A 21131-nucleotide genomic window follows, 5' to 3' on the forward strand; every position below is an offset into this window, starting at 1 on the left:
TTCCCAGAAGTGTTCTACGTGACCCCGCCTCACCACCCACCCACCCAGAAGGCTTAGCGGCTAAGGACTTCAGGTCCCAGGTTGCTGTGCGGCTAAATGTGACTCCATCTCCCAGAGACCCAAAGGCGCAATGGCTGCTAGTTCTCCAGGGTTATACTGCTGTTGAACTGTACCTCATTGCCAGGAAGCGGGCTCCAGAAGGTTCAAAGACAAGATCCCGCTTCCTTGGAGCGGTAACGGCGCGTAGGGGCTGGGAAGGGGTGGTGGACGAGGCGGAGCCGCTCTGACCTATGCCAGTGAATTGTGGGTCCGTCTGTGAGGAGGCCCCGCTTTGCGGAGCCGCTGTGCGAGCGGGCGCTGGGCGGGACTGTTGCGACAGGTCGAAAACTACATTTCCCAGCATCCTCGCGGCGCCAGAACTACCGTGCCCGAAAGTCTGAGCGTGATCCATCCAGCCTTTCGCTTCCTCCCGCTGACCGGGAAACTCGGGATATGTGGGGTCGCAGTGCCTGGCGGCTCCTGCGCCCTGAGAGCCTCGGGGGCCGCCGGGTTTCAACCCCCCGCGGGCGTTTCTCGCCGGCCCTGCGGAGAGGTGAGGAAGGCCCCGTGTCCCGAGGTCGGTGTGCGTCCCAGAGAAAGGATGCTCCCGCGAGCCCGAGACGAGGGTGCGGGCGCCACGCCCTCCTGCCCGGCGCTCTCCTGGTGCTGGAGACCCCGCTGCCCGGCCTCGCCCCGGGTGGGCCAGGACTGAGGGGAGGACTGCCTGCCCCTCCTGAGAGCCTGGGGTTCGCGCCCGGCGGCACCGCGAGAGTCCCGCCGGGCTTCTTTCTGAGCTCCCGCTCCCTTTTTACTGTCCAATGAGCCGGCGATCCCCGCCCTCTCGGAGGTCTGTCTGGTGCCGGCGTAAGGTAATCGGTATCGGGAGAGACCTGATTTCTCTCGGCCTGTTCAAATGTAGACTGTTATGTAGGTGCTGGCCTCGAGCCCAGGTTATGGGGAGGCCAGCATGTGTCAGGCCTGCTTTATTCTCGCTGAGATTTTCAGTGCTCCGCGATCATCAGTCGTAGCCGTTCAAAAACAAAACAGTGGATTCTGGAACTTACGGGTTGAACTGTTGGCACCCCTGTTAGCAGTGTGTCCTGAAGGACAGCTGACTTTATTCTGAGAGAGGTTTTCAGAACCACCACCCCACCATCACCACCACCAATTTTTAAACCCCTTAGGTTGTCCACAGAGTGGGCGATTGGCCGATTGGCACTAATATTAGCATTCTGTGTTCACCTGGAACCTTCAGTGCCGGGCGAAATGAGCCAACCAGTACCCGCTGTGTTTTGTGCTGATTTGCGCATTGCTCCGTTTCACTCACAGTAGGACCGCAGTTGTTGATTCCCCCTTAAGACGGCTGTTCAGCTGCCAGGGTCCTTCACAACCTCTTTGGTTCTATATTTAGGTGTTTAACTTGCATGCACATTAGATGGCCTTTACAAAAAGGAGGTAACATTTTTTGAACCCTGGGAAATCTCCCCAATCTCAGTCCTATCTGTGTAAACTTTTAGAGGTGAACTTTGTTTACATATTCAAATGAAAACAATATTAAACACTTTTAGAGAACTTTGAAGTGCATATAATACTGATAATACATCACCATGAGTAAACGATAATGCTTCAACGTATTTGTTGAGTTATGGCTCTTGAATCTGTTGGAGAAACCTTAAGTGGCCCCTTACTCTTTTCATCATTTGAATTGAGTTTATATTTAGATTTTTTTTAATTCTATTTCCTCCCTACTAACCTATAAAGTCAGTGAAAACATGTTATGTCTGATTTTGCTCATCATCCCCATGCCTTAAAGATTGGGACTTTAGTGAAACAGGACATATATTTTTAAAATGTGAAACTTCCTAGAGCTTTGGTGTTAACAGCAAATACTCCAGCTTTTAAAGTCAAATTCATTGATTCAACAATAAAATATTTTAGCCCAACTATTTCCAACCACTGTTCTAGGTATTAAAAAAAAAAAAACAGTAATGAAAAACAGAGTCAGGGCCTCATGGAGCTTAATATTGTGATTCAGAAAAACAAACCATGCATAATTTCAGATTAGAACTGAGAACTATGTGGTAAATAAACTGAATATGTAAGTGTGGGAGTACAGAAAGCTACTTTGGATGGGGATATAAGTATTAAAAATTCTCATAGCTCTATGAAAAACTTTTGAGAACTGAGGCGACTTGGGCAATTTATGTTCTCCAGTAGAGATGTGGCAGTGATAATCAAAGCTTTTGATGTATATTATTTTAGAATGACTCTTAACAAACAAACATTTCTAAATACTAAAAGAAGGAAACATTTATTGAATGTTTGTTATGCCAAATAATGATAGACACTTTTGGATAAAAGAGTCAGGGGCTCAGAGGAGTCAGTTATCTTGCCTGAAATTACAGAATTCCTAAGTAGAAGAACTGGAACTGTATTATAAATAAACGGGGAAAATGCTTTAGAAGCTAAAGTATGCTGCTTCTATTAGTTATAACAAGAAATAAAAATATTGTCTTCTCTTCTCAGACTTCTTCACCACCACAACCAAAGAAGGACATGATATAAGGCGAGTGGACATAACTCCTTTAGAACAAAGGAAATTAACTTTTGATACCCATGCATTGGTTCAGGACTTGGAAACTCATGGTGAGAAACATGGGTATCTCTCGACAGAAGTAAATTAACACCACTCATGATATATTACCTAGTCAAGACAATATCACTATTAGGAACAGTTAAGAGTCACTATTTAAATGTAAGTGCCATCCAGACAATTGAATATTTTATAGTCATAAAAAATGGTATTGCTTGATTATGTTCAAGTATTTAAGTGAAAAAAGTATTATGTAAAATTACATGTATAGAGTGGTTCCAATTATGTAAAAAAGAAAAAAAAAGTTTCTAGGCTGATACTGAAGTCCAAGTGGAAGTTCAAGGACAATGTTTAAGAACAGCAAAAAGAAAATAAATAACAAGCACAAAAACTGACCAGATATCAAAACAGTTATTTAAACTATATAATATCACATAGAAAAATAGATTATAGAATGGGAATCAGACACACACACACACACACACATATGGGCTTAGCAAGCAATAAAGAAAGTATCACAAATAGGGAAAGGAAGGACTATTTAATGAGTTATGGTAACTGACTAGCCATTGGGAAAAATATATATGATCTCCTTACTGAAAAATAAATTTTAGATTGACTAAAAGCTAAATATAAAAAATGAAAGAAAAACTGTAATAGAGTACTAGAATATAGAATATGTTTAGATTTTTAGAGGGAGTAAAACAAAATTCTAAAACAATGAAAGTAAATACTGACAGATGTGACTACAGAAATATTTTTTTACAGAAACATGACAATGAGCCTATGTTTTAATAAAGAGTCCATATGAATTAATGCGAAAAAGCTCAGCAATTTTACAGAAAAATGGGCAAAAGCTATAAACAGTTCACAGAAAAATAAATATCAGTAGTCAATAAGTATATGTAAAGATGTTTGACCAAGGAAATGCAGATTTTAAGTACAGATTAAAATAACTGCAATACCATTTTTTATGGCAATTGTACACTTAAAAGTAAAAAAGACTTAAGAGACCCCTGAAGGAGAACTGACCTGCTTGTTACTGTTGTATGCCACTGTTTTGGGGTGGTTTGCTGTGCAGTAAAATATAACTGGAACAGAGACCTCTCACCTTTTATACATTTTCAACTTTCCATCATGTAAATGTATTTCTTATTTGAAAAGTAAATAAAACTAAAATTATCTCAAAATGTACAATTAAAAATTAATAAATAAGACTAGTAATATCAATGTTGATATAAATTGGGGTAATGGACAGTGGGCATTAAAATTGTAGACTGCTTTTAGAGAGTAATTTAGCATAATCTGCCAAATTTTTATTGTAACCATTTTATAAAAACAGATAACAATTTATAGGAAAAGTTATTCCAGCTGTCTATTCTGATAAGAATGTGCACTTTTAAAAATATAAATACCTATTTGCTGCCTACAGGATTTGACAAAGCACAAGCAGAAACAATTGTATCAGCATTAACCACTTTATCAAATGTCAGCTTGGATACTATCTATAAGGAGATGGTCACTCAAGCTCAACAGGTAACATTTTCTTTTTTTTTACTTCTAAGTTTCATTAGACCATCTGTTTTATAACTGCATCTCTGTCTGCCCAGTGACCTCCCACACACACCTGCATCTTCCTTGTTCTCTCTAAAGGGATTAAAAAAACAAAAAACCTTTAGTAAAGTCAGTATCTAGAGAGATTAAGGAATGAGAATAGTCATAACTATTACGGTAACACAAAGAATGAAATTTTGTCAAATCTTACATTGTGAGATAATTACATTATTAGAGTCATGAGATGGTGGTAGATCATTAGTGAAACAACTTTTTCCCTTTTGAAAGCCCACCAAGGTAGAAAAGCTAATCTATATAATAAAAATATTTTACTGCAGTCATGTGTAAATTCTGCTTAATTTTCACAAACTTAGAAGGCCAGAAGGTACTTATATGGCTGGGAAGGACTTCATAAATCACCTGGCTAAGATGCTTTAATTTGACTGGATACACAAATCCTTTAAGTCAAAATAATGCCATTTACTAAGAACTTAAGATGTTAGAGGCACAATGCTGGGGACTTCTCATGTATTACTAGTATTTAACCACTCTAACAACCTTGAAATGGAGGTAGAATTTTTCTCTTTTTGCCACTGAAGAGATGATGAGAGAGGTTGAGTAATTTGCAAAAGTTGTCATTGTGGTGCTATAGACAAAAGCTACAAGTTTATATAAAGAATAGAATAAGCTCAGTGAACCTAACTGAAATAATTCATAGTTTGTCATCATGAATCAATTCACTATGTTTAAGAATCTTCTTATGTTTATATTTTTTAAATTTAAATTTTTCAAATTTCAAATTCCTTAAATATTTCACAGCAGCGGGTTTCTTTCTTGTATAAAATTAGCAGCTCTTACATAAAATTTCATTACATTAAAGGTCAGGAAGGATCAAAAGCTTTTTAAAGATATTTATACAGTAATTTCCAATTAGACTTTTAGAATTAAAAGTATTCAGCTCCTGAATTTAACTTACCTAAAAATTTGTATGTGCATTATTTTAGCTTAATTTATTCAGAATCATAATAGACTACTAAATCTACTGAGAAAAAGCCAATCGTTTCATTCTCCCAACTCTCCGAGCTATCCTGAAAGAACGAATGGAGTTACTGACATCCTAATATATAAAAAGCCAGGGGGCGTTATGACCGAAACAACCAGACAGATGACCAAACAACAGGCTGCATGGGCCGACCAGACCGGCATGGGAGGTGGCTTGGGGGCAGTTAGGGGTGATCAGGCAGGCAAGCAGAGGTGGTTAGGGGTGATCAGGCTGGCAGCGAGGGGCAGTTAGGGGCGATCAGGCAGGCAGGCAGGTGAGCAGTTAGGAGCCAGCGGTCCCAGATTGTGAGGAGCCAGTTAGGTCCCAGATTGTGAGAGGGATGTCCGACTGCCGGTTTAGGGCCTAAACCAGCAGTCAGACATCCCCCAAGGGGTCCTGGATTGGAGAGGGTGCAGGCTGGGCTGAGGGGACCCCCCCCCATGCACAAATTTCATGCACCAGGCCTCTAGTCTATAATAATAAAAGCATAATATGCAAATTGACCGGATGACCAAACAGCAGAACGAAGGTCTGGATGACCACGCTATGACACACGCTGGCGCCAAGCCAGCTGCGATGCGATTGGTTGGGGGACCCTGCCATCGCCCCATGATCGCCCCACAGAGGGAGGCCCAGACCAGCCAAGCAATTGCACCCTGCGCCTGTTGCCTGCAGAGGGAGGCAACCGGTGGTGGGAGAAGAGGGGGCACCGCCGCACAGATGGCAAGCAGTGGCAGTGGCGGGGCCAGCTGCCCACAGCCAGGGCAAGGAAAGCCTGGATAGGCCCTGATCACTGGCCAGGCCTAGGGACCCTGGATTGCAAGCCACATTGCGAGAGGGTGCAGGGTGGGCTGAGGGACACACACACACACACACACCACACCCATGCACAAATTTCGTGCACCAGGCCTCTAGTTTTTAATAAAGTAATATACTCTTATATCAGATTTTTAAGTTTACCTGAGTTAAAACTGGTTTGAGAAATGTTTATGTTGCCAGGACTTTTTTTCAGGCTCCTAGGGGCAGCAGCCTGGAGAAAAGAAAAGAAAAAACCTGGAGAGGGGGAAGAGGAGAGTGAGGTGGAGGGAAAGCTGGTGGGGGCAGGGTCTGGCTGGGCAGGGGTGCCTCTGCTAGGACCATTTAATCATATATTCAAAATGTAGGTTCGGATGTAGGAATATTACTGCTACGCTTTTGATTTTTTTATTACTGATGTGTGACATTGAAATCCCATTCCATCCTTGAGCCTAATCCCCTTGCTGACCCCATCTCTAGGATAGAATAATGCACAAAGATGTCATGAAAGATGGGGTGAGGCTCAGGGCCTTGAGACAAACAAGCTTCATACTTGATCACTTCAGGAAGGGCCATACTAAGTCGACTCTGCTCAATCTGGGAATACAGTTATATTCTGAGTTCATTTATAATCTGAATTATATTCATATTCTCTGGTGGCTCCTTAATAATTACAATGGTTATACTTAATAGATTCGACTACTTGATACTGGATTATACTTTTCCATTTCAAGTTTTTGAAGATGGACACCTGTGCTGTTTTATAGACCTGTTGAGTCACAAACTGTATTTAAAGGAGGAAATGGAGATAAATAGAGGCTATTAAGGTCATAGTACAATTCCTTATCTCAGGTTCAGACTCCACAAAAAACTTATGATTACATTTTCAGCTATTCTCTACATAGTCTCAGTAATAATATTTTATTAAAGATTCAAATAAAGATAACATTATGTTTAATGCTTTAGAACTCCTTCATAATGACATTTTGAGTAGGACTAACACAGCCCATAGAGCCACTTCTGTATGACTTCTGAACTAATTCTCATGACTATATCAAGTAGAACTGCAAAAAGGAAATGAACCCCCTACACCCAATAATAAGGATGAAGGTTAGGGAAGGCATAAGACTCAGGGATGTTTATTGTGCACAACAAAAAAAATAATAATTTTATGACAGGATTAATATTTAAGGCAAAATGTCTCCACATCAAAACATTGGTGTTACACTGGCCTGCTTCAGCCATTACATCCTTGTCTCTGGTAATATTAATAATAGACAACATTCATTGAGTGCTAACCGTGTGCCAAGTATTACATTAAGCATTTGATGTGCACTATCATTTAATTCTCCAAATAACTCAATAAGGTGTAGGTAGTTATTATTTACATTTTACTCATGAGGTCAAAGAAATTAAATATCTTTGCCAAAGTCTCACAGTAAATGGCGGCATTTGGATTCAAAGCCAGGCAGCTTGACTCCAAAACTCACATTTTTAACATCTACTCCACATGACTGTGCCATCTGGGAGTTGTTATTGGAGAGCGTTGTGTGTTCCAGACCTTTTGAAAACTGAGTCATTTCTTGGTCACGCATCTGGAACTGTGATAGCCTGTTTTCTAAAAGTCCAGTCAGTTTTAAAATAGTCTTTTTTGCCCATATTGGTCAGTGGAGGACTGTAAACTCAACAATGAACTGGCCACAAACTGACCAGAAAAATGGGAGTTCCACTAGTAATCCTGGTCTTACTTAGGCTTTTTTGGTTTTGTTTATATGCCCTGGTATAGAGGGTCCTTTTCCTGGCTCCATCCTCATCTGCTTTTTCTTTTGGTAAAGCAGGAGAAATGAGTCAACAAGCTACCAAGTTTAATAAGTTTAGTGTTAAACCCTAGCCAGTTTGGCTCAGTGGTTAGAGCGTTGTCGGCCAAGAACTAAAGGGTCAAGGGCACGTACCTGGGTTGCAGGCTCATCCCAGCCCCAGTTGGAGGCACATGTAGGAAGCAACCAATTGATGTGAGAGACACATCGATGTTTCTGTCTCTGTCTCTCCCCCTTCCTTCCACACTCTAAAAATCAATGAAAAAAATATCTTCAGGTGAGGATTAACAACAAAAAAAAGTTTGCGTTAAAGTTATTTCGACAGAAATGTCCCTCCTTAGCAAAGCAAAAGCATATAAATCTATCAGATAGGGATCACCTTTTCTTTCACATATTCTTTGTAGTGCCGAGTATAGGAAAGTTACCCAGGAATTTATTTTATTTTACTACTTAACTTCTGAGTCTTTATCCAGTACCCTGGAATTTTCTGATGGTAGAAAATCCCTCAAAATTAAAGCAGTAAAAATATTAACAAAACCCTTTCCATGTAGCCATTTTAAAAACAGTATTTGTTGAGGAACTCATAGATGTTAAATAAATATTTTATTGGGATTCTTTCATAGATGTTTCCAGACATTTATTTTGCTTCAGGAAATGCTTTTATTTTGTTATTGTTTTTGTTAATTCCCACCCGAGGATATTTTTTCCATTGATTTTTAGAGAGTGGAAGGGTAGGAGAAAGACAAAGAGAGAGAGAAACATCAATATGAGAAAGACTCATCAATTGGTTGCCTCCCACACATGCCCCAGGTTAGAGATTGAGCCTGCGACTTAGGTACATGCCCTCAACCCTTCAGTCCGAAAGCCGACGTTGTAAGCACTGAGCAAAACTGGCTAGGGCTGGGAAGTACTTTTTCTTCCTTGAATCTCCTTTTGCTTTTCATTTTGATAATTCAGATATGTAGGTTTTATATGTTGTTTTGTTTTACTTAGCCAAGCGACATTGTATCTTTAGCATTTGAAACTCTGAAGTTTCATGAAAACGACTCCATGTAAGAGGATGGCTTTCCATAGATCACTAGGTTATTTTATTTTATTTTCTAGGAAATAACAGTACAACAGCTAATGGCTCATTTGGACTCTATCAGGAAAGACATGGTCATCCTAGAGAAAAGTGAATTTGCAAATCTGAGAGCAGAGAATGAGGTGACACAAGTTTCAGTTTATTACTAATAAAATAACTGACTTCACAAGTGGTCTACTTGGTGAATAATAGGACCAAATAATTTTGTGTGGTTATTAATTAATTATTTATAAATTTTTAGATAAAAATAGACTATATGTTTAACCATACCTAATCTTTTGATGTATAAAGCATAGTTTCTTGCATAGTAAAGAATAAGAGATGTATCTTATATGTATAAAAGTCACTTAGATATCTGAACTCTTTATATTATATACAATTTTAGAATAACGCATAGTGTAATATTCTCAGAACTGAAAGTAATGTGGCATTTTCCATTTTATTTGATTCTGCACTAATTAGTCATTTAAGAGAAAAACATGGTTTTTGTAATTAAGGGGAATTTTGTTATCCATTTAAAAATATTAGTAGCTAAAAATATTAGCTACTAATATTTTTAAATGTAGACTATCAATTGTTTTAAGAAGTAGGAAACTAAAACATAAATATATTTTCTAATGTTTTCCTAAGAATTATTTTCTAAATATGAATTATTCTTTTTTTATGTTTATTTTCAATCAAAAAAATCCTTAGATCATCCAGTTTTTGCTAACCTAGGGTTTCAAATTTTATGGGGGGAAAATCATAATATGGGCTTGTAGTTTAATGCTAATTGTATGTGATCTTTCTTACATCTAGAAAATGAAGAGTGAATTAGAACAAGTTAAGCAACAATTAATAGTAAGTGATGTTTCTTCCCATTTAAAAATATTTTATTATTTTCAAAATACTCATTACAAGATCACTTTTTAACTATTTTTACTTTCTTTAAAGAATGAAACCAGTCGAATCAGAGCAGATAATAAACTGGATATCAACCTAGAAAGAAGCAGAGTAACAGATATGGTAATGTGCTTTTAAATGTATTTTCTTGGTTACTTACTGCTTCTTAATCCCTTTTAGTCTTTTTTCTTAACCTCCTGATGCATCATATTCTTTAGTTTACAGATCAAGAAAAGAAACTTATGGAAGCAACCACAGAATTTACCAAAAAGGTAAGTTAGTATATAAAAGTTTCTCTTTTGTACAGCTCTCAGGCCTTGCGTACCTGCTTTTATGTGTATCATGTTATAAGTTTGGACTTTAAACAGTAGCCCTAAAGAATCCATGATTTCCTCATAGCTTTTATGGTTAACCGGCACTGGGGGTAATGCCACCAGGTGCGTGATAGTACCTGAGCTGTGACCTCTTAGTCAGCACCAAGCTTTCCTGGTAGCATACTTTTTCAAACTAAATTACTTTCATATAAAAAAGAAAGGATTCATAATTAGTATTTAAGTGTCTAGGTTAAATTATCTTAAAATTTTTTAAAATAATAGTAAACATTTAATGAGTGCTTATTATATGTTAGATATTGTTCTACTTGCTTTACTTTTGTCTGTTATTTAATCCTTACATCAGCCTCTGTGAGGCAGGCAATCATTCCCTTTTTACCAATTTAAAAAATGAGGCACAGGGACATTAAGGTCACACAGCTACTAAGTGGTAGAGCTGGGATATGAACCTGGATTTTAAACCCCATACTCATTGTTAATGGTTACATTCTCAGTAATCCTAAATTGTAATCATTAATCTCTGTGGCTTGAGTAAAACCCAGCTTTCTGGATTTGCCTCGTCCTTTTCTTAAAAGTTAAAAGCCATTTGGTCTACATTCTAACAGAAAAGACGGCACTCTTTCTTGCTTCTAATTTAATAGAAGGGAAGGGTTCCATTTGTCCTTCTTAGCATCCTATTCTGTCCTCTTACTTTTTGGCCAGATAAAAGAGATAAGGAAATGTAATAATTCTCTAATTTCTGAGCTCTCAGTACCATCTCTCTTCCCATCTCTTAGCTCCTATACACATAGCATTCAGTGTTACCCAACAAGCATTTCTGCCATTTCCTTGAATGTTGGTGCCAGTTCACATTATAAACTTGGTCAGGTTTTTTCTTCTGCAAACATATTTAAATTTTTAACTATCTTAGCCTTTCTATACATAAAGTGATAGTTCAGAGACTACAGTATTTTCTGTGTATAAGATGCTATTTTTTTTTTCTAAAATCATTAAGACTGAAAATTGAGGGACGTCTTATACACAGAAGTCAGCCATGCGCAGTGCATAGCTGCCCATACTTTGTCAAACAGGCTTCCTCCAGTCACGAGCCTTATTGTTACTGACATTAGCTAATGCTTTAATTGGAAGTAGAGGTGGAGAGTGCACAGATGCAACAGGGACCAGAGCATTCTGAGCCCATAAAGATGTCAAAAAATAAAAAGATAAATGCCCGTAAGCGATTGTCTTACTCTGCAAAATTCAAACTGAATGTAATCAGCTATGCAAAAGAGCATGGAAATAGAGCTTCAGAGAGACAATTTGGATCTCCTCCCACTGAGTGTAGAAAACAGGAAAAACAACTCCCTAAGATACCAAAAAAGAAGAAGGCCTTAGGAAAAAAACAGCAAAATATTGATTTCTTAATTTTGGGTTGGAAAAGTGGGGGCGTCTTACACATGGGGGCGTCTTATACACAGAAAAATACAGTAAATTTTTTTCTTCTTAGTTTATCCTCTTATATATTTAAGTCTCAAATAACTTACTATGAGGCTTTTAGTAGGAGGTATCCAGAATGTGATAATCCTAATAAATGGTCTCCAAATATCAAAGTAGAAGGAATATTTTTTGTTAGTCTGTAATATTCACATAATGTTTTTTCTGAATATCACACTGCTTTTAACTGCCCCAATTAAGATTTTTTGTGGCCGGTTTGGCTCACGGTTGAGCGTCAGCCCGTGAATCAGGAGGTCATGGTTTGATTCCCAGTCAGGGCACATGCCCAGATTGTGGGCTCAATCCTCAGTGAGGGGCATGCAGGAGGCAACCGATGAATAATTCTCCCTCATCATTGATGTTTTTATCCTTCTCTCCCTCTCCCTTCCTCTCACTGAAATCAATAAAAATATCTTTTTTTAAAAAGCCCTGGCCAGTTTTTCTCAGTGGGTAGAGCATCAGCCGCAGACAGAAAGGTCTCGGGTTCAATTCCCAGTCAAGAGCACATACCTCAGTTGCAGGTTCAATCCCCAGCCCCAATCGGTGTATATGTGGGAGGCAGCTAATCTGTGTCTCTCTCACATCACTTTTTCTCTCTCTCTCTCTTGCTCTCTCGCTCTCCCTCTCTCTCCTTCCTCCCTCTCTTGTACTCTCTAAAAAAATCAATGGAAAAAATATTCTTGGGTGAGGATTAAAAAAAAGACTATTGTAATACGCAAAATCACCCATAAATAATATTTTTAATGTAAATATTTTTTCCCAATAATATATTGAGGGCAAAACTTTATTGTATTTATTCTCATTTATTACAGGATACCATAACCAAAAGTATTATTTCAGAGACCAGTAATAAAATTGACACTGAAATTGCTTCTTTAAAAACACTAATGGAATCTAACAAGCTTGAGACAATTCGTTATCTTGCAGGTAAGGCTGTGTTTGTCAGAGAAAGGAATTATTGTCATTTGATTATCAGACCTGTCAGCTCCTACCTCCCAAGGTAACCATGGCCAGCAAAGAAGAAAAAATGAAGGTTTCTTTTATTGCTTGGTCCCTGCAGTGTGTGAAGAATCTAAGTCTGGAAGGCAATAAGATTAGGATATAAGTTTAACAGGCAACTTTGCAACTTACTAATAGGAAAAAACTTACCGATATCAAAGAAATATATAAACACAAGTACAGAATACTGCAAAGATGAACTAGGTATTCTACAATTTAAAAAATGTTATTTTTATTGCTGTGCTCTTCAGTATTTGAGTGGACTTACAGGAAACTATAGCTAAAATATATGTAGGCCATTAAAAATTATAGCAAGCAAAGGGGGGAAATATCTCCTACCTTGAATCCAACTGACGGAGCACAGTTACTACCCCAATATTAGATTATTTGTCCCATACTAGGCTCCTCAAGTACCATGGGGCCTGAACCAATTACAGGACTCCAAGGAGGTAGGAAAAATGCCCTAGTCAAATAGGACTTTTTTGTTTCTTTCTATAAAAAGTAATATATTTTCCTTATAAGTGATTCATGTAATTCAGAAACAATATAGTAAAAGTAAAAGCCTTTTACTCCCTCATAGGTATTTACTATTAATAGTATATATCTTTCCAGGATTTCTCTTCTTTATATAAACATTACAATTTTTAAAAATAGTAACTAGATCATATTGTACAGACAACTTTTCTGCTACCAGTTTTTCATTATTAAAAACAATGCACTGAACAGCCGTATATATGTTTGCGTTTGGGTAAACACACACACACCCCTTTGTGCCCTCATGTTAGTATTTCTGTATAAATTGCTTTGCACATATATACTTTTGTGTTTAAAAGATGTGCACATTTAAAAGTTTTCATATTATTGAACTGCTGTCCAAAACAAAATTGCTGATTTATACTACCAGTAGTTTTCTGGGCAGCCACTAATGATGTTGAGGTGGCAGTAGGAGTGAAGATGGAGCCCCCGGCCTTCAGCAATGCACCCCCTTTATTTCTTCAACTTGAATGCCTCAGCTTCTATCTTCTTAAAATATTGGGCTTCTGCCAAAGATTCATTTGAAGAAAGCGTTCTAAGGGGAAAACAAGTTTTGAAAACCCCCATTCTAGCTAAGTCTCTGGAACTAGAGATCAATTCAGTGGTAATGCTCAGGGAAAATTTCCAAACAGCCAGTTTGTTTCCACTTTCAAAATGGATTTTAAAGCAACCTAGTTTAGAAAGAGCTTCAAATTCCACTCAGCTTCCTCTAGAGTATTTACTAAAAGAATCAATATCTTAGATAAAAATAAAATCCTTTTTATACTCAGTTTGAAGAAGGTGATGGTCTCCATAAGACTTTCATTCAGTAGTGGATTTATACAAGGCTGATTCTAAGAAACTTAATGGCAGAAACAAAAGAATTAGCATGTCATTGTTTGGAAAAGTACCTTTCCTAAGTTATCTTCCTTTCCTTTTTTCAATGAGGATTTGCAACCAACAATTCTAAAGGCATTGTCTTTCTCCTTCCTCTTTCTTATCCAACTATTTGTTTATTGCTGCTGTTACTGGTAAGCTTTTTAGGAAATCTGAATCCCACACTCTCAGCAGGTGGATAGTTAATGTCATGAGTGGATCCACTGGGTCCTAGAATACCTGAGATGTTGCCAGTAAGACAGTATTACTCCACATATCTGAGATTCGCATATTGAATTCAGTCACAAACCCAGAAAAAAATACTAATAAAACCCCAGCAGTAAAGATCTTGTGTTTCCCTTAGAGAAGAAATCCTTCTAAAATGTTAACCTTAATAATTTTGTTTTCCCAGCATGCATCAGCCAAGGTGCTGTTCATTTCAAGTGTTATACTTTGAACTTGAACTAGCTTAGGCATAAAGGGGAATTTACATATTGCATTATAGAAGAAATGCAGAGGTATAGCTTCAGCTTAGGGATAATTGGAATCACAACTTTCTCTGTATCTTGTCTCTGAATATCTGTCTCATTTTCTTAAACCAGCTTCCTCCATGGGATTATAAACATGGCCACCAGACTCATATTCCAGTTTCACCAACCATGAAAAATTATCCTTTTCCTTAGTTCCAATTCAGAAAATCCCAGGGAAGGGATCTGAATGGCCCATCTTGAGTCATATACCACCCTTTGACCCAGATCACTATTGCCAAGGAAACTAGAGCTGTAAGATAATGGCAGTTTCCATTTAATCTATAGTTAATGTGGCAAATTCTGTTCTGGGCAGATAAGCAGTAAAATCTAACACAGAGAACTTAAAATGTACCAGGCACAGGCTCGCCTATGCATTTTATATACCCAAAGGCAGTGTCTCAGGCCCTAAAATTTGAAAGCAATTTTGGCGTTGGCACAATGACAGCAATGAGAAGTAACAGTTGACAGTAGAAATGAGAAACTTAAATACAAGTAACCACTGTGTCAGAGACAGCAAGAGCACTGCTCAGCACTGCTGCTCTGAGTTGTCCTGAATCCATATATTCTAAGTTCTTCCTGACTACACCAGGGGTGGCTCCTTCTCGAACCCTGCCCACTGTACTAACTGTTGAGAACTTAGTCCAAGTTCCTCCTTTATCCTCTGTTCACGAGTACAATAGGTGTTGGGTCCGAGCCCCTCGGCCTGGGGCTGGACCTCCTATGATGCTGGGTCTTAGATGGAGAGCCATGAGAAGTTGTGAGTGTATAAGAAGGAGTCTTTATTGCAGAAGTCAGTGGCACAACAGTCCTATACAAGCAAAACAGTCCTTCACAGCAAAGTCCACACAGGCAGGCAGCCGGACACCGGCTGGTGAACAGATACATCTTTCCCACAAAGCAGCATCAGTCTCTGCACCCACAGCTATTATCTGAGCAGCCGCACGCTGCCCCCTAGACTCACTGCCTTACATCTTAGTGGTGCCTGAGCTCTCTGTCTCAGCAGCTTCTCTAGCCTCTCTGGCTCAGTAGTTTCTCCTGTCTCCCCTGCCCAGCACACTGGCTGGTGAACAAGGTAGCTGTATCGGAGCTCTTTTGCCTCTGCTCTGCCCAGCACCCTGGCCTTAGTGATACACTTTTATATTACCCCTTAGACAAAGATGGCTTCGTGCCAATAGTTTCATCAATCGTATTTTGGCTATAGAAGGGCACAGTGTACCATGTGTCCTTGCACCCACTCATGGTATCTTGGCCTTGAGCACCCCAATTAGGCTTATGCTTAGAGAGGCCTTGGCCATTCTGGTGTGTTAACGACAAGGCCTCTGTGTTCCCATTGGCCTGGACTATCTGGGGACGCTGGCGTGGTTCCCACACATTGTGTTGTTTTCTAATAAAAGAATGAAATACCTCCTTCCTTACAATAAAGTACTCACTAGTAGTCTAAGACAACTTAGCTCTTTGTGTTAGCAAGAATATACCAGATAGCACTATGTAGCCCCTAAATTAACAAATTAGATTGAGTCCTTCAGGTGACAAGGGATAAATAGGATAATAGAATGGTTTCCTTTAAAAACAACAACTTTGGAATCAGGAACACTTAGTGTTTAGTCCTGGTTCCACCACTGGTAGCAATATAGCTTTGGATTTATCTCATCTATACAATGGGAATGATATCACCTACCTCATAGGATTTTAATTATGGTTAAATAAGGTAATTTATGTAATCAGTCGATCAAGACAAGAAATTCATAGTATTAAACTTTCTCCTCAAATGTCCTCATTTCCTATGTGCCTTAAAGAGACCTAATCCCCCTTCTTAAAATTAAGGAAATGATCTTGTCATTAACCAAGTTTCAGTAAGTATTGGGATCAAATGAGATAATGTATAATTTTATACATTAAAATTAGGATAGCTTTACTATGTAAGGCTATTTCTTTTGTCTTTAGTCGAAGTTTCCCCTCCATTTCAGTTTCTCTATTTTAAAAGTCATGGCTGTTTAAAAATTATAAAGAAGAAAATTAAAATCATCCATAATCCCATCAATTAAAAGTAATCATTACAGACATGTTATTGTATTTTATTTAGTCTTTATGAGTATATGTCATTTTTAATGGCATCATAGATTACTTCTATTATAGATTTCCAATTTTTTTCTATATAAATAGTGATGTAATAAATATCTTTGTGCCTGGACATAAAAAGGTCATGGCTGTTTAAACAAACTAGAAACTAAGGAGTCACTAAAAGCTTCACCCAGATTAAGCTGCTTAAGAACAGGAAGTTTTTTTTTTGTCCAGAATGAAGTAACAAAGAGCAGGTGGTACATTAACTGTTAAAGTCTGATGCTTGTTCTTCCTTTGCTTCTACCTCACTGAGATTTTTTAAAGGGTTTCATTACAATTTTTATTATGTTTTTAATATGAATTTTAATATTTGTGAGAAAATTTATTTTTAAATGTATTGAAAAGGCAAATTTTCTCATGGATGATCTGATGTCAGTTTTACTAACTTAACTACATACTTTTTTTTCATACTTTTTAAATATAAGAAATTGTTTTTCACTTCTAAGATCTGAAATTAAAGTTCATAATTGTTGTCACTGTTAATGCTAATATTAATAATGGATTTAAACAATTTATACATTCTAACTGACATATGACCTACATTTTTAAATTACTGTCATCCTTAATTGGGTTTAAAATACAGAAAGCTTTTAAGAAGAATTGGTATCCTGCCCTAAAGGATATCCTTTATTTTTAGCTTCATTTTCTGGGAAATGAAAAACCTAAGATACAAAATTGATTGGATTCCCTTTGTTTTTTGTTTATTTAAGTTGAAGATGACATTATTCTGTTTCTCTCTGCAAAAAAATAATCACAAATGCATGACCTACTATAACATGTTTTTCTTCTGTTCACAGCCTCAGTGTTCACTTGCCTGGCAATAGCATTGGGATTTTACAGATTCTGGAAATAGCAGTGGAACAACTATATTATGCTTCTACTACTGCTTCCATTGACTTCTTAAAACACTGAACTAGGATAGATTTACTTTGAACATTGAAAGTTGTAGCAAAACTTAATACAACAAGATTATTCAAAGTACATATGGACTAAAAAAATGTTTTAGAATAAGAAAATGTAGTTTGTGTTTTTTTATGTCTATTTTATTATGTTGAAAAGCTGCCATTCAAAACCTGGTTAATTTGAGATAGAAGGGCCTTTTGTCTTTATCTTCTTGATAGTTTATAGAAACTGAACCGGAGTTTTGTGTTTGCTTGAATAACTGTAAATCATATAGGATTTCTTTGGTATCTGCTGCCTACATACTTTGTGATAACTATTACACAATTACCTTTTCATATTTAATAAAATATTATAAGAAAGTTGTTTGGATTGTTAAAGTGACTTACAATATAGATGGAGATTTTTTTATAATAAACAAAAAACAATTTAAAAATTTTTTAATTTGTTTTCTATTGTTAATAGTATGACAGATGTTTCCTATTCTCCTCCTACTCCCCCCCTCCACCCAGTCCCCCTTCCACCCTAGGCCTTTACCACACTATTATCTGTGTCCAAAGGCTATGCATATAAGTTTTTTGGTTAATCTCTTCCCGTCCCTCTCATCCCTCTCCCTTCTAAGATCTGTCAGTCTGTTCCATGCATCCATGCGTCTGGACCTATTTTGTCTGTCACTATTTTGTTCATTAGATTCCCTATATAAGTGAGATCATGTGATACTTGTCTTTCTCTAACTGGCTTTTATCACTCAGCACAGTGTTCCCCAGGTCCATCCATGCTGTTGCAAAGGGTAAGAGATCCTTCTATTTTACAGCTCAGTATTCCACTGTATAAATGTACCACAGCTTTTTTTCCCACTTATTACTGATGGGAACTTATGCTGTTTACAGATATTAGTTATTGTAAATAACACTACTATGAACATAGGGTGCATACATTCTTGAACAATTAAAAACTAATTGAAAATTTTTAAATGTGTGCCCTAGTACAAGTGTATGACACTTAATATGAAATCTGTTGCGTTACTAATCTTGAGCCCTGATTATTATATATTTTTTAAAATTTTTTGATTCACAAAAACCTGTTTGTCCATGCTTCAAATTTATTGCTTAAAATAAAGATTTTTCTTATGACAGTTAAGTTCAATAAATGTCTATTGATATATAATCCCTCTCTCAAGAAACTCATACTTTGGTTTTATTGCTATTGGGTCTACTACTATATATTTTTCCTTATATAATAGTATCTATTAATAGAATACATGTAGTTCCAAGGAAAGTACAAAATATGTTCAACTCAGACCTTTAGTTCTAGCCATCAAAAAGCCAAGGCCAGAAAGTACTAAAGATTTCTTAATGCCTTGGCAATAGCTTTAAAAGTTTGATAATCCATTATTTATTCAATATGTTGAAAATAACCCCATCATTTGTTTAGTTATAAATAAGGAATTTGCAGACTAGAGAAGTCAAAGACTGGCCCATATGGTCCAATAAATGAGAATCAGAGGCTCTCCAACTAAATGTTCTTCGCAGATCTAACTATTGGGTTGTTTTCAAAGCAAAACTCCATTTTAATATCCTGGGACGTCCTGATTCATTTCCATCTCAAAATTATCTTGGCACACTGTAGATACATTTTCATTGATTTAATAAATAAGGACCAAAAGGCTCCACTGGAACAAACTACAGTGTGTTCGTTCACTGAATAAATAAGAATGCCTCCTGATGCAGACAACATGCTGGTCCACCTGTGCACAAAGGTGAACGCAGTTTTCCTTCTTACGGAACTGACTATCTTAGTGAAGACAGACAGGAAACAAGTAAATTATTGGTTTGTTACAATTTATAATAAAATATTGAGAGGGCATACTTCTTTCCTCCACATGAAAGAAACTCCAGTAGCATAACATTATTGTCATCACTCTTCCTCCCCTCACCCACCTGCCCCAGGGAAAGTGAAGTGGAAAGAGAAACAGGACCCAAGTCACACTCTGAAAATAATTTGGTTGGTAAGCTCTAGATATCAAACCACCAGAAAATAGAAACTTGAAGTTGTTGAATTGTGTTGCCACTTCCTCCCCAGTCCTGTTTGAGACCAGCTTGTCTTCAGAGAGCATTCATTCTGTTCTACTCCTGTGGGATCAGGCTCAGCCTACCCAAGTACAATGTTGCTTGGAGCAGGGTGAATAAGTTTATCCAATTCTGTGGTTCAGTGATAGGAAATTTACTGGACTAAAGAACTAAACTATATTCTCCAATATCAGTTTTAATAGTAAACTAGAGGCCCAGTGCACAAATTTGTGCACAGGTGGGGTCCGTTGGCCTGGTCAGTGATCTGGGCTGATCGGGGCCATCTCTCCCAGTCCGTCTGGCCCATTCCAGGCAGAGGGACCATGGGAGGTTGGCTGGCCGTGGGAGGTTAGGTTGGCTATGGGAGCGCACTGACCATCAGGGGGCAGCTCCTGTGTTGAGCGTCTGCCCCCTGGTGGTCAATGTGCATCATAGCGACTGGTCATTCAGTCAACCAGTCATAACAGTAGCTTAAGCTTTTATATATATAGAAAAAGGTACTATTTAGGACTCTATATCAATTCAATTTATTCTCCATCTCAATTAGGTTCACAATCCAGATGGGAAGGAGGGGGTGGCCATTTATTGGATCTCCTCAAACCAAAACAAAGATGCATATTCCCAGTTCACAGCCATTAATAGTAAAATAGATGTGTTCCATCTGTAGGGATTTAGCAAGTGAAGTGCTTTGCATCCAATAATGGAAGAAGTATATACACCATTCCCAATTCCCATTACTTCTACATTCTATACCTTTTCCATGGAGACTTTGTTTTGGTATTAGTTTTGGAGTTTAGATAGATTTTTGTTTAGGGAATAGAAATATCTGAAGTGAAACATGAGAGGATTGTGTTCCCAGATATCTCAAAACTACCTCTCTATTCCAGCACTTGCACCCACTATAAAATAGCTATTGTACATCTATTTCTTACACTAAACTCTGAGTTCCCCAAAGGCCTCTAAGTATATATGAGGTACTTCTTATGCCTGTGAAATAAGTGATATGCATAGATCTCAATCTTAATCCAATTTGTTAATATCATAAATATTTTATTATGGGTGTGATGAGAATGTTTCATTTATAGTTTCTGAGAACACTAGACCTTTTTAGCATTTTCTGTAGGTGATAAGTCTCCAAGAGGATTAGTTACCTTCATCTTGTTTATGGCCATAGACTAGATCCTAACTTGCCCATTCAAACTATTTGGTGATAGTAGACCAGGCAATATTATGTAAGGACTAGTTAAGAGTCAGTAAAACCCTTTCACCATATTTGAAAAACAATTTAAGGCTTATAATGCCCATTATATCAATTGTTAAGAATTTAGATATGTAACATCTTAAGTTTCAAATATTCAAAAGTTTTAAATATTTTTTAATATAAAGAAAAATGAGGCAGTAGAAAAGGCTATGGGCCACCAACAATGAAATTAGTGATTACCATTTCGTAGGCTAGTGACTATATAACAGTTAATATGCTAAAAGAAAATATGTATCAACTCACCTATTTTT

The 21131-nt window shown here is 37.6% G+C and overlaps 1 protein-coding gene across 5 annotated transcripts; it reads left to right on the forward strand.

Annotated features, from left to right (window-relative positions):
- Positions 1–274: 274 nt before the first annotated feature.
- CCDC90B (coiled-coil domain containing 90B) lies at positions 275–17915 on the forward strand. 5 transcript variants are annotated; one of them, XM_008153644.3, is made up of 9 exons: positions 277–592; positions 2566–2685; positions 4065–4168; positions 8945–9046; positions 9723–9764; positions 9858–9929; positions 10025–10078; positions 12424–12538; positions 17448–17570. In XM_008153644.3, exons 1-9 carry the CDS (start codon positions 493–495, stop codon positions 17501–17503), a joined length of 765 nt encoding a protein of 254 aa, XP_008151866.1. In that variant the 5' UTR covers positions 277–492; the 3' UTR covers positions 17504–17570. The 5 variants fall into 5 exon arrangements, with proteins under 5 accessions (XP_027984340.1, XP_054581251.1, XP_008151866.1 ...); XM_028128539.2 differs by lacking the exon at positions 8945–9046 and having other exon boundaries at positions 275–592; XM_054725276.1 differs by lacking the exon at positions 12424–12538 and having other exon boundaries at positions 276–592; positions 10032–10078; positions 17448–17915.
- The last annotated feature ends 3216 nt before the right edge of the window (positions 17916–21131 follow it).

Source organism: Eptesicus fuscus, chromosome 13 (assembly GCF_027574615.1).
Source record: "Eptesicus fuscus isolate TK198812 chromosome 13, DD_ASM_mEF_20220401, whole genome shotgun sequence".
Classification (NCBI taxonomy): Eukaryota; Metazoa; Chordata; class Mammalia; order Chiroptera; family Vespertilionidae; genus Eptesicus; species Eptesicus fuscus.

Coding starts and splice junctions, on each gene's coding strand:
- CCDC90B (XM_008153644.3), top strand. CDS start 493: ATGTGGGGTCGCAGTGCCTGGCGGCTCCTGCGCCCTGAGAGCCTCGGG. Junction 2,686..4,064: donor TCAGGACTTGGAAACTCATG/GTGAGAAACATG, acceptor TGCTGCCTACAG/GATTTGACAAAGCACAAGCA. Junction 9,765..9,857: donor AAGTTAAGCAACAATTAATA/GTAAGTGATGTT, acceptor CTTTCTTTAAAG/AATGAAACCAGTCGAATCAG.